The sequence below is a fragment of the Ornithorhynchus anatinus genome, chromosome 1 (genome assembly GCF_004115215.2).
Source record: "Ornithorhynchus anatinus isolate Pmale09 chromosome 1, mOrnAna1.pri.v4, whole genome shotgun sequence".
NCBI lineage: Eukaryota > Metazoa > Chordata > Mammalia > Monotremata > Ornithorhynchidae > Ornithorhynchus > Ornithorhynchus anatinus.
In genome coordinates, this window is record NC_041728.1 from 71,576,406 (window position 1) to 71,590,035 (window position 13,630).

At 43.6% G+C, this 13,630-nt stretch overlaps 1 protein-coding gene across 1 annotated transcript in view; it reads left to right on the plus strand.

The window, feature by feature from the left end:
• LRRC1 (leucine rich repeat containing 1) overlaps window positions 1-13,630 on the plus strand; it is a 159,669-nt gene that overhangs the window by 132,999 nt on the left and 13,040 nt on the right. The window contains exon 11 of the mRNA XM_029072931.2: window positions 8,632-8,747. Coding sequence (XP_028928764.1) covers window positions 8,632-8,747 — 116 coding nt within the window. The remainder of the gene's footprint in view (window positions 1-8,631; window positions 8,748-13,630) is intronic.

Genomic DNA, 13,630 nt, shown 5'->3' on the forward strand with positions numbered 1-13,630 from the left:
CAGAGTGAAGTATGGATTGGAGTGGGGAGAGACAAGAGGCAGGGAGGGCAACCAGGAGGCTTTTAAAGTAATCAAAGCCAGATAGGATAGAAGCTTGGATGAACATGGTAGCAGGTTGGATGGAGAGAAAAGGGCGGATTTTAGCAACATAGTGAAGGTTGAACTGACGGTATTTAGTGATGGGTTGAATATGTGAGTTGAATGAGAGAGAGGAATCAAGGAAAATGCTGAGGTTATGCGTTTGTGAAACAGGAAGGAAGGTGGTGCCGCCTACAGTGTTGGCAAAGTCAGAAGAAGGACAGGGTTTAGGTGGGAAGATAAGGAGTTCTGTTTTTATAAATGTAAATTTGAGGTGACAGCAGAGGAATATCCAGTGGAGATATCTTGAAGGCAGGAGGAAATGCGAGACTACAGAGAGGGAGAGAGATCAGGACTGGAGATGTAGATTTGGAAATCATCCCCATAGAGGTGGTAGTTGAAGCCATGTGAGTGAATGAGTTCTCCAAGGGAGTGGGTGTAGATGGAGAATAGAAGAGGAACCAAAACTGAACCTTGAGGGGGCCACCTACAGGGGGTGGGAGTCAGAGGAGGACCTTGCAAAAAAGGTTGAAAATGAGTGGCCAGAGAAACAGGAGGAGACCAGGAGAGGACAGTGTACTAGGACAGATACAAGATAATCAGAATGAACTCCCTACCTCACACAGGTCTCTATCTAAGAGATAGGTAAAGCAAGGTTCTTATCCTGAATTTACAAATGAGTAAACTGCAATACAGTGAAGTTAAGTGGTTGCTCAGCAAGTCAAGTGGCAGAGCTAAGTCTAGAATCCAGGTCTCCTATCTTTCAGTCCTGGGTTCTTTTAACTAGGCCACTGTCTTTGTGCTTAAAGAAAGTGGAGTGAGCCAAGAAAAACTAGAATCCTACCTTCCATATTCTTTTAATGTGAACAGTTTGAATGAGAGCAGCTTTTAGAGTGTAGGCCAGAGGTGTAGTCCATCATGCCTTTCTGGAAAGTGCCCCAGCCTCAGGGTATGGCTCAGGCATGGTGCTCTGCCAGGGTCTGTGCCCTCGTTAACTTATCTGACTTTCTGTCCCACCACGGTTCCTGTTCTGGAGCCTTACTAAGCCCCCCTGTCATTTGCCTCTTGGGCAGGCGGGAGAGAGGTTGGGGTGGGAAATTGAAGCAGTAAGTTCCTTTAAGGAGCCTGCCATATTTCCCTCAGGATTTCCAATGCTTTACTTGCCTACTGAAGATGCATCAAATGTAGAAATTGGCAGAAGTGGGGACTTACAAAGGCCGATTCTAACTTGTTAGCCTCATCTGTAGTAAGTAAAAAGCTCTGGGGAGAAAGCAGTTAAGCCCCACTGGAGTTTTGGATTCTTGGTGTGGTTCCCCCTTCTCCCTCAATCCACATTCTCCCCCTCCCCTCCACCCCCCAGTGGGTGGCGTCTATTTTAAGTTAAATTTGCCTAGGCAACACACGTGGCACAGATTTAGGCTGTTTGAGCGGGAAGGGATTCGCAGATCCGAAACCACAGCTGAAGTAGAAGCTTTGAATGTGGTTTGGAGCAAGAGGGATACCCCTTGTGCCAGGAAGCTCCTCCCACTTGGAAAGTTAGTGGTTTCTGGTGAGCTCCAGAGAAAAGCAAGATGTTAGTTGCAACTACAATTAGAAGGTGGGCAGGCTTGAAGAAGTTTGCTAGTGCTGATGGTGAGAGCTGTCCCATCAGGGTTGGGCTGCTAAGATTCTGCATAGCAACAGCATTGCTTTTAATCTTCAAAACAAATTGAATTTCACAAAGTTTTGTTTATACAGCTTTCTCCCCACAGATTTTTCCAACCCCAGTTTTGAATTTCCACACTTAATATGGTGTGAAGCACTTTGGCTCACAGGCATGGTACAGTTTGGCTTCACTACAGTTTTCTGTGGCCAGTCATCATCCTGCCCCCAGGCCTTCCGGTCTCCTGTGCTCTCTCTCCCCTAGGGCCCCTTGGCCTAGGTCAGACATGCTTCACTCTCCATCTCACAATGTACTTCGTGCTGCTAAGATCCATTTACATTGCCTCATGTTTTTCTCCCAATTTCATTGTGATACTGGTTTTAATTGTTGTCTCTAATTGCAAAACGAATGATCCAAGTTGGAAGTAAGCAAAGAAAGGAAGTTTATTAAGACTAGTTTAATAATCTGATTATTTTAATTTTTCTAGAGCAGCTTATATTTGTGCAAAAACAGTGTTTATGGGTAAATAAAAATGGTTTTAAACACTGCATGTATATTTAACATTTTTGGTGCAAGCTTAAAAATCTATTTTTGATTCAAAACCTTGAATAATTTTATCTAATGGGACCAAAGCCTCTACAAGGTGCCAGGTCCGTGTGTCCCACAAGCCCCTAGTGTAACCAAACCAAGAACTTTTCTGCAACCAAATCCCACAGTGAGTGAGGGAAAGCAGTAGTGCAAATTCAGCTAATTTAATTGGGATTCCATTTTAAAAGAAAAGACTGCATAGAACAGGTGAAGTTTTGGAGCCTCATAAAAGGAACCAGAATCCCATACATAAAGCAGTGTGGCTTCCCATTCCTTACTGTGTTTACTTCAGCAAAATCCAATTGGAGCATTTGTATGGGATTTATGAAGTGATCTTCTATGCTCTCCTGAAAGGAATAAGATCATTAAAAAAAAAATCATCAAGCAGTGTTTCTTTCCAAAGTCAAATTTTAATTCGTTCAGCCACATATTATTATGTAAACCCAAGACCTTTTGGCTGAGATCTCATTTATTCAGGAAGCCATCTTCCTCTGCACTCAAAATTAGAGAAGCTTTAGTGATTGTGTTTGCCAAAGATGTGGACGAAAGACACTGCTTTTAACTTCCAAAGGCCGTTAAGTTGGGACTTGCAGCCTCCACAGCGACAGATGCTTTGTGTGGACACTTCAGTGTGTGTTATGGAAAATGGGAGTGGATATTGGAAATGATAGAACAGCAGAAAGCAAGAGGCTACTCAATCTGCTTTTACAGCATTGAGATTAGAATCTTGCCCAACTACACCCACCATCGCCCCAAAGAGCTCAGTAGTTTAGAGTCGAACAATCTCATCTTTGTAGAAGATACCATATATCTGCATGCACTCTTCCCATCCCTTTAGGAAAGAATTAAAGTCTCATTGGTGACATATCCAACTCTCCAGCATCCTCCAAACACTGCTCAGGAGGATGTGATGGAATCTGGTCTCCCTCCATTGGGGACCTAGTACATGGAAAGGGACATGGTGTAGCAGGGGTGGGAGGAGCTGTCTTGGCTTTGGGAGGTGAGGCTGAGAGGGCATGGGGACAGTATAGGGGCAACAACTACTTAGGGGAGTTGGGTGAGGGAGGTGAGAAAGACGTTTGGCTGTTAGCCTGAAGCAGCCAGGATGGCAAGGGTGGGTATAGTTCAGAGGAGAGATTGGCAGAGACCACAGATGACCTAGGAAAGAGGGAGCTGCAGAGTGGAAAGGGAGAGCTGACAGGAAAGCCAGAATTAAAGGTGCTGGGTAAGCTTTCCGGGAACCTGGTAAGGAGAAGACGAACCTGAGAGAGGTGGCAGCAGCAAGATGAAGACTCAGCACTTGTGCCAGTTACAGGCCAGGTCTAGGGACAGGGAATCTAGAGACAGGTGGGAATAGGGACAGGGCTCGAGATCTGTTTCAGTCCTGGATCATCTTGCCTCTGGAGGATGCTGAGAGGGCTTGCTATTTCTGAACCCATCTAGGGGTTCAGCTCTTCTGCAGCAGTTGTAGAGTGGATGGCTTGTCTGCAGACACCTTAATGGGGAACTCTTTGGCCTTATCAAGATGGGTCATGGGCTAGTGACATACTTCTGTTTTAGATGGGCTGGTATTTACATTAATGTCGATCTCTCCCTCTAGGCTGTAAGCTTGTGGCAGGGAATGTGTCTGTTTATTGTTGTATTGTACTCTTTCAAGTACTTACTACAGTGCTCTGCACACAGTAAACGCTAAAATGCAGTTGACTGGCTGACTGACTCTTGTGATCTGTGGAATGGAAGACATCCTGGATAGAACTTGTGATATTTTTAGGGGAAAGAAAAAGGGCTCTTACCTCTCTTTCAGTTCTGTAAATATTAATAGTAGTGACATTTATTGAGTGCCTGCTTGATGCAGTCTACTCTAGTAGACTCTTGACCAGTACAGAATGAATCAATCAGTCAATTGTATTTATTGAGCTCTTACTGTGTGCAGAGCACTGTGTTAAGCTCTTTAGAGAGTGTAATACAACAGAATTGGTAGACACAGTCGCTGCCCAGGGCAAAGTGCTAGAGTGTCCAGTTGCCCTGATTATGGGGGAGAGATTGATATCTTTTCATTCATTCAATCTTATTTATTGAGCACTTACTGTGTGCAGAACACTGTAACAAGTGCTTGGAAAGTACAGTTCAGTAACAGATAGAGACAATCCCTGCCCAACGGGCTCATGGTCTAAAAGGGGGAGACACAGCAAAACAAAACAAGTGGTCAGGTATCAGTACCATCAAAATAGATAAATAGAATCAGATATATACACATCATTAATAAAATAAATAGAATAATATATACATATATACATAAGTGCTGTGGGGCAGGGAGGCGGGTAGAGCAGAAGGAGGGAGTCACAGCAGTAGGGGAGAAGGAGCAGCGTAAAAAGGGGACTCAGTCTGGGAAGGCCTCCTGGAGGAGATGAGCTCTCAGTAGGGCCTTGAAGAGGGGAAGAGAGTTAGTTTGGTGGATGTGGGGAGGGAGGGCATTCCAGGACAGCGGTAGGACGTGGGCCAGGGGTTGACGGCGGGACAAGTGAGAACAAGGCACAGTGAGGAGGTGAGCGGCAGAGGAGCAGAGTGTGCGGGCTGGGCTGTAAAAGGAGAAAAGGATGGTAGGTAGGAGGGGGCAAGGTGATGGAGAGCTTTGAAGCCACTCTATGACTAAGTTACATAATCCATAACCAGTGAGACACTTTTGGTGCCATAGCATATGCTAACTAGACTCTAGCTAAATGGACTCTAGCTAAACTGCCAGTAGTGAATAGGTCCACAGTTTGTAGGGCCGTCTTGCTCAACAGGACATATCAATTGTGGGCAACTGAGGGCGTACAGAGACATTCTGCCTGCCATATCTAGTTTTCCCCTGTGTCCCAACCAGCCATGTCTCTGGGTGGCCCAGGGGCATGGGAGGAAAGCCCAGTGAGAGAGGGTTAGGGTGATAGGGTGATCACATCCCAGCTCTGGAAACAAATCCAATCAAGTCCTGTTGCTGATGGGAGAGCCCTCTCCCTCCCAGCCATAAATTAAAAATTATTTGCAGGGGGTTTAACACTACTAGCCCTTCATCTTGTCTGCTGGGTGACCTTGGGCAAATCACTTCACTTCTCTGTGCCTCACTTATGTCTTCTGTAAAATGAGGATTGAGACTGTGAGCCTCACATGGGACAGAGATTGGGTCCAACTGGATTTGCTTATATCCACTCCAGTGCTTAGTATAGTGCCTGGCACATAGTAAGCACTTAACAAATACCATCATTATCATTATTATCTCCCTGGAGTCTTAGTGAATTGGAAAGGGGTTAGCCATGAAAATTGCCTGCCTCTTGGCTGCTGGGCGGAAAGGCTTAGTCTTTTCAGAACACAGATGAATGCGTTTCAAAAGCACGAATACATTGCACGGGTGGATGTGGCTGTCGTTCCAGAAGCTTAACCTTCAGTTAGCCTTCGACCTCCACACAAAAACTCCAAATGAAAATCAGCCCCCTTCACCGGAGAGCGGAGGCTAGGGCAGAGAAAGGGAGGTTCTGGTCTCTTCTTGTCTCAGGGATTTCTCAAGGTGTTTCATTATTTTCTGCTCAGCAGCTCGTATTTCCCTGAAGTTGGAGTTCAACAAATCTTCATCTGTGTTGAGAATATTTTTTTTAGGAGTAAAGGAAGAGATTTTGGAAAATGCCTTGGCTCAGGGAACTAATTGAGCATTAAAAGGAAAGGGAGCAAATAAGGAAGGGACTTGAAGCATTCAAATTGATGTCAGTATCAGCAGTTGTTAATTATTCTGCCACTGGTCTTGTTAAATTACCCACTGAAAATGCATAATGTTAATGTTAAGAAGGAACCATTAAAATCTTATATTAGCAAGTTTGACCATGTAGTAGCATGGGACTGAAATAACTTTCAATTAACATCTACTGGGTCTGTGCTGTGTTAAATATACATAAGTTCAGAACAGTATTTAGAAGCTGAAGTCCTTGCCTATACCATTCAAGGAAAAGTACAAATAGAATTGTAACTCCAGCCTCTTGGACAAATAGAAATTCTATAAGAAACAGGGCAGGTTTTAAATTGGGATTTGAAAACTGACATTTTGTGGAAAAAGTCATTGAGTCATGTTGCTTCTGTGTCTGTATGAAAGTATTTGTTGCTCCTGAAATCAATTGCTCAATCAATCGTATTGAGCATTTACTATGTGTACAGCATTGTACTAAGTACTTGGGAAAGTACAATATAGCAATACAATTGATACATTCCCTGTCCACAGCAAGCTTGCAGTCTAGAGGGGGAGACAGATATTAATATAAATAAGTAAATTATGGATATGTATTTAAGTGCTTTACAGATAGGGAGGGGGATATATAAAAGGAGCAAGTCAGAGCAACTCAGAAGGGAGTGGAAGAAAAGGTAAAGAAGGCTTAGGGAAGGCCTCTTGGAGGAGATGTGCCTTCAGTAAAGCTTTGAAGTGGGGGAGAGATGGGAAGAGAGAGTGTGACCCAGGCCAGAGAAAGGATATGGGCAAGAGGTCGGTGGTGAGCTGGATGAGATATATGTACAGTGAGTAGGTTGGCGTTAGAGAAGCAGTGTGGTTCAGTGGAAAGAGCCTGGGCTTCGGAGTCAGAGGTCATGGGTTTGACTCCCGGCTCTGCCACTTGTCAGCTGTGTGACTGTGGACAAGTCACTTAACTTCTCTGTGCCTCAGTTACCTCATCTGTAAAATGGGGATTAACTGTGAGCCTCACGTGGGATGACCTGATTACCCTGTATCTCCCTCAGCGCTTAGAACAGTGCTCTGCACATAGTAAGCGCTTAACAAATACCAACATTATTATTATTAGAGGAGTGAAGTGTGCGGTTTTGATTGTAGTAGCAGAGAAGCAAGTTGAGGTAGGAGGGGGCAAGGTGATTGAGTGCTTTAAAGCCGATGGTAAGGAGTTTGTTTGATGCGGAGGTGGTTGGGCAACCACAGGAGGTTCTTCAGGAGTGGAGAAACACGGTCTGAATGTTTTTGTAGAAAAGTGATCTGTGCAGCAGAGTGAAGTGTGGATTGGAGTGGGGAGAGACAGGAGACAGGGAGGCCGGCAAGGTGCCGATGCAGTAGTCAAGGCAGGATAAGGTAAGTGGGATTAACGTGGTAGCAGTTTGGATGGAGAGGAAAGGACAAATTTTACTGATGTAGTGAAGGTTGAACCAACAGGATTTAGTGATGGTTTGAATATATGGTTTCAATGAGAAAGAGGAGTCAAGGATAATATCTAAGTTATGGATTTGTGAGACAGGAAGGATGGTGCTGTCTACGGTGATGGGAGAGTCAGGGGAAGGACAGGGTTTGGCAGAAAGATAAGTCTGTTTTATAAATATTAAATTAGAGGTGATAGTGGAACATCCAAGTAGAGGTATCTTGAAGACAGGAAAAAATGCAAGATTGCAGAGAAGGAGAGAGATCAGGGCTGGAGATGTAGATTTGGGAGTCATACGTATAGAGGTGGTAGTTGAAGCTATGTGAGCAAGTGAGTTCTCCAAGGGAGTGGGTGTAGATGGAGAATAGAAGGGGACCCAGAACTGAACCTTGAGGGGCCCCCACAGTTAGGACTTGGGAGGACAAGGAGGGGCCCATGAAAGGAACTAAGAATGAGCAGCTAGAGAGAGAGGAGGAGAACCAGAAGAGGACAGTGTCAGTGAAACTGAGGTTGGATATTGCTTCCAGGAGGGAGGGAGTGATAGACAGGCTCGAAGGCAGCTGAGAGGTCGAGGAGGATTAGGATGGAGTAGAGGCTGTTGGATTTGACAAGAAGGAGATCATTTGTGACCTTTTGAGAGGGCAGTTTCTGTGGAGTGAAGGGGGTGGAAGCCAGATCAGAAGAGGGTCAAGGAGAGAATTGGAGAAGAACTGGAGAGAGTAGGTTTAGGCAACTTGCTCAAGAAGTTTGGAGAGGAATGGTAGGGAGATAGGGCCTTAATTGGAGGGAGCCACTGGGGAAAGGGGGTGTTTTGCGGGGGTTAGGGAAGATATGGGCATGTTTGAAAGCAGAGAGGAAGATGCCATTGGAGAGTGAACAGTTGAAGATGGTGGTTAGAGAGAAGAAGGGAGGAGGGCAAGTGTTTTGATAAGACATGATGGGAAGCGGTTGGAAGCACAGGCAGCTTGGGTGAGAGTTTATTCTTTTTTCCAAAACTAATACTATGGTCAGAAATTGTACTTTGTGTTAATGACTGGTTGTCAGGGAATCTGGGAACTGTATTCTGCTTTTGTTCATGTTCTAGCTGGATTATCTGCTTTTTATATTCAGCGGTTGCCCCAGAATGAAAATATGGAAAACAAGCTCTTTTCTTTCCCAATGCAGATTGGAGGATGTTGCAGCCTCACAGTTTTCTGTGTGCGGGACAACAAACTAACTCGGATACCCACAGAGGTGTCCCAAGCAACAGAACTCCATGTCCTCGATGTAGCTGGTAACAGGTAAGTAGATTCTTGGTTGTCTTTCCCAGGAACTTACCTGCTTAAAATCCCCAGTCTTCTGGTGTGTCTCTGTACCAGCTATACCCTTGTACTTTTTCCAACTAAAGGATGGAGTCCACTAGGGCCAAATGGCTCATCTCTTCCAAACGGCCTTCCCTGATTAAGCCCTCTTTTCTTTTCTTCAACTCCCTTATGCCTAGCCCTGACTTGCTCCCTTTAACACCCCTCCCAGCCTCACAGCACTTATGTACCTTTCTGTAATTTATTTATATTAATATCTGTCTCCTCCTCTAGGCTGTAAGATCATTGTGGGCAGGGAATGTCTATTATATTGTTACATTGTACTCTTCCAAGAGTTTAGTACAGTACTCTGCACACAATAAACGCTCAATAAATTCAATTGACTGAAGAACAAATTCTCCTGGGTCCCATGGGGAAGCTTTATGTATTGGGAAGGAGGGGATTCCTATTAAGTTAGTAGTGGTAGAGTGTTACCTTTGTGGATTGGGAACATGTGTTTTAATAATAATGGTATTTGTTAAATGCTTAATATGTGCCAAGCACTTTCCCAAGTGCTTATTGTGTTGCACTTATTGTGTACTCAGTAAATAACATTACTTCTGCCACTACTACTATTTCTACTATATTGCTAATTTCTAGGCAGCAGAGTTGAATAAGGCCAATCAGGAAAACAATTGGCTTGTGGAGGAGAGTGAGATATATTCTGCAGCAGTGAAGCCCTCTTAGGAAACAGTTTAACTTGAAAAACAGTTTAATAATTTCAAACCTTTTAATTGGGTGAAAATAGACAAAACCAAGGAGGGTGACCAAATTCATTTGTGATGTTTTTTGCTCCAAAAGTGGTGATTCCCTCAATGCCTGGAACTACTCTAAATTCATTTTTAAATATGGGCTACCTTCTTTCTCCCACAATAAAATAAGGTTGCACTGATTACAGCAGGCAGGTGCTTTTTCAGTGTGACTGATTTAGAATCAGTATTGCCATGAATTCAAATTTATTTCAAGTAAATATGGAAGGAAATATGAAGTCAGACATTTTCTACATCTACAATTAGAAGTAAAGAAATATATTAAACAAAATTTTGAAAGCAGTGAAAACCATCCAGATCTTCTAACTTCATTTTATTTTGAAGTAGATAAGATTGTCAAGTTATATTGTTATACTCTCCCAAGCTCTTACATGGTGTAGTGGATAGACCATGGGCCTGGGAGTCAGAAGGACCTGAATTCAAATCCTGGCTCTGCCACTTGTTGGCAGTGTGATTTTGAGCAAGTCTCTTGACTTCTCTGGGCCTCAGTTATCTGCTCTGTAAAATGGGGATTGAGACTGTGAGTCCCATGTGAGACAGGGACTGAGTCCAACCCCAATTTGCTTGATTCACCCCAGTATTTAGTACAGTGTCTGGCATATAGTAAGTGCTTAAAAAATGCCATAATCATTATTGTTATTACTAATATAGTGCTGTGCACACAGTAAGTACTCAATAAATGTGATTGATTGACTGAACCAAACTTCAGATACACATCTTTCCTTCCTCTCTCTTTCTGAGGAGAGAGATATCCCTTACCCTGCCCAAGTTAGAATAAAAAAATCAGTTCCTTAAATGACTGGCTATAGAAAGCCCTTGCCATAATTTTCACTTAAGAGGAGTTTTGTGACTACTGACGTCTGATTTTTAAAAAGGTCACTTGTAATAAAAATAAGTATTTCAGAAGCACTGACAGAAAATGGAGGGAGGAAGCACTTTCCTAATCTCTTTTAACCATTTCTTCTCATTTGCTAATTAACTCTACTGTAGGACTCCCAAGAATCCTCTGTAGATATCTGGGCTTATTGATTTTTGGAGCAAGCCAGTAGTGATGTTCAGAGATTTTTAGCAGGTGATTGGGGTTCACTTTTGCTGTTTTGGGATTGATTTAATTTTTACCACATAATAAAGGATGAAATCTTTGAGAAAAGCCCAGCTGAGGTGCATAGTTACTTCTCTGTCTATTCACTCTGTCAATTGTGAACTCCCCATGTGGGTATTAATAACCAAATTTTTAGCCAATCCAAATATTGAATTATATCGAATTTTTTGCATTACTATAGAAACAAATGAAAGAGACTGAGAAGGAGTGGTTGGAGGAAGAGGAGGAGAACCAGGAGAGGATGGTGTCAGTGAAGGCAAAGTTGGATAATATTTCCAGGAGAAGTGGGTGGTCCACAGTGTCATCTGAAAGGTCTAGGAGAATTAAGGTTGAGTAGAAGATGTTGGATTTGGCAAGGAGCAGGTCATTGGTGACCTTTCAAATGGCAGATTCTGTTAAAGGGGCAAATACCAGATTAGAGAGGGTCAAGGAGAGATTTAAAGGAGAGGAAGCAAAGCCAGTGGGTGTAGATGACTTAATCCAGGAGTTTGGAGAGGAATGGTAAGAGGGAGATGAGAAACTAACTGGATGGAGCCGTGGAGGTTTTTGGGGGGATGAGGATAAATAAGCATGTTTGAAAACAGTGGTGAAGAAGTCATTGGAGAGTGAGCAGTTAAAGATGGTGGTCAGGAAAGGGGCAAGTGTGAAGGGATGGGGTCAGAGATGGAGGTGGAGAGGGTAGATTCTGAGAGCAGGCGTGAAATCTTCCCAAGATATTGCCAGGAAAGATGAAAGAGTTGAAGAGGGGGCAGGAGAAGGGAGGGTTTGGAGAGGAATGGGGAGATTTGGGGGTGATCACACCTGATTTTTTAATTTTATTAATAAAGTATGTAGGTCATTAAAAAGAGATGGGGAAAGCAGAGGTGTTGGTGCAGAAAGTAACAGCTGATGTAGGCAGTGTTTGTGGGAGTTAGTAAGGATGGAGAAGTACGGTCAGGTGGAGGAGAGGGCAGAAAAAGAGCAGGAAGGGATGGATTGAGTTGGATGAGGTCATCTAGTAGTAATAGTAATACTTATTATAAGCACTTTATGCAGAACACTGTACAGAGTTCAGGAAAAGAATATGCACTTAGGAATTCAACATGGTCTCTGTCTCTTGGGGGTCTCACAATCTAAAAATATTTGATGTGGTAGTGAACAATGTGCTCCTTAGAAAGGTTTCAGAGTATCCCTCCCCTGGAGTTAGATAGCGACTATATTATGGGAGAAAAGCATTAAATTCAGAAATTGGCCCTTCTCATAGCTAGTATCAAGAGGCTTTGTGCATTTTGAAGTAATTCAAGTAATAAGTGAACGTGAAACAGTGTCTTGACTGGCAAAGGTAGCCTTCCTAATCCCTAAGCCTTTCTTTCAGAAGTGTAAAGAAAATGTGAGTTTGTCAGCCTCTCTGTTGACTTCACCCTTCCTGTTTCCACTTGTTAGTTTGGTAGTGCCAGCTGGGTTCTTGGCCTCTCAAACCAGAGATCAAAATGTGCTGGACAAATTTGCTGGGCTAAGAAGCTTTCTGTCCCTGGGTGCAGTAAGGGAATGAGTGGGGTTAACTACGGAGGAGCTGGGCTGCATCATGGACTAAGGGTTCTCAATCTTTCTCAGAAACATCCCAACAGTCTCGGGACTTGCCTGATATTCAGTCAAACAGTGATTATTCAATCAGTCGATCAATCATATTTATTGAGAGCTTACTGTCCACAGAGCACTGTACTAAGTGCTTGGGAGAGAACAGTACAACAGAGTTGGTAGAACCGTCGCCCTGCCCACAAGGACCCGAAATTCCCTTTATACTCTGTTCCCCCACCCACCCTTTCACCCTGACATCCCTCCCATCTCTCTCCTCACTACCACACATACCATCAATCCCATAGACAGATATCCTCCTGGGTTCTAGTTCTGGCTCCACCTTTGTGACCTTGGGCAAGTGACTTCACTTCTCTGGGCCTCAGTGACCTCATCTGCAAAATGGGGATTGAGACTGTGAGCCCCACGTGGGACAGGGACTGTATCTAACCCTATTTGCTTGTGTCCACCCCAGCGCTTAGTACAGTGCCTGGCACATAGTAAGTGCTTAACAAATACCGTAAATATCATTATTATTATTATTATTATTATATCCTCTATGGAGGCATGTCTTTGGAGAAGAGCATTACTTGATGAGATGACAAGACAAAACTGAGTCTTCAGTAAGGCACTGTCTTATCACCTGCTTCTACCCTGTTGCTGTTGTGCTGCTTTGATGTAGTTCCTCAGCTAGATATACTCCCAGCAAATCGTCCAACTAGAGGATTCTGTGAGGAGCTTTTATCATAATTTCATTTGCGACGGGTGAAAAGTGGTTCCTAATCATCAGTTAACCCAGCAGTCGCATTTTTTTAGTATCTGCTATTTACACAGCACTGTACTAATCTTTTGGGTGAGTACAAGATTGTAGGCCAACATAGATTTCCCGGGACCCATTGAGGAAGATGAACACTAAAATAATTCACAAATGAGGGAAGCTGGACATGTAGAAGACTGAGTACTTTAATGGGGTGTGTAGAAAATTGCAATAGGTGGTTGTGGATATTAAATGCAGCTTTAGTATAAATTGCTGGAGTAAAGGGCTGGGAATCTGGAGGACCTGGGGCCTAATCCTGACTCTGGCACCTGTTGGCTACGTGACCTTGGGCAAGTCACTTCACTTTTCAGAGCCTCAGTTCCCTCATCTGTAAAATGGGGATTAAGACTGTGAGCCCTATGGAGGACAGGGATTGTGTCCAACCTGATTACTTTGTATTCATTCATTCATTCATTCAATAGTATTTATTGAGTGCTTATTATGTGCAGAGCACTGTACTAAGTGAGCACTGTACTAAGCGCTTGGAATGAACAAGTCGGCAACAGATAGAGACAGTCCCTGCCGTTTGACGGGCTTACAGTTTAATCAGGGGAGACAGGCAGACAAGCACAATGGCAAT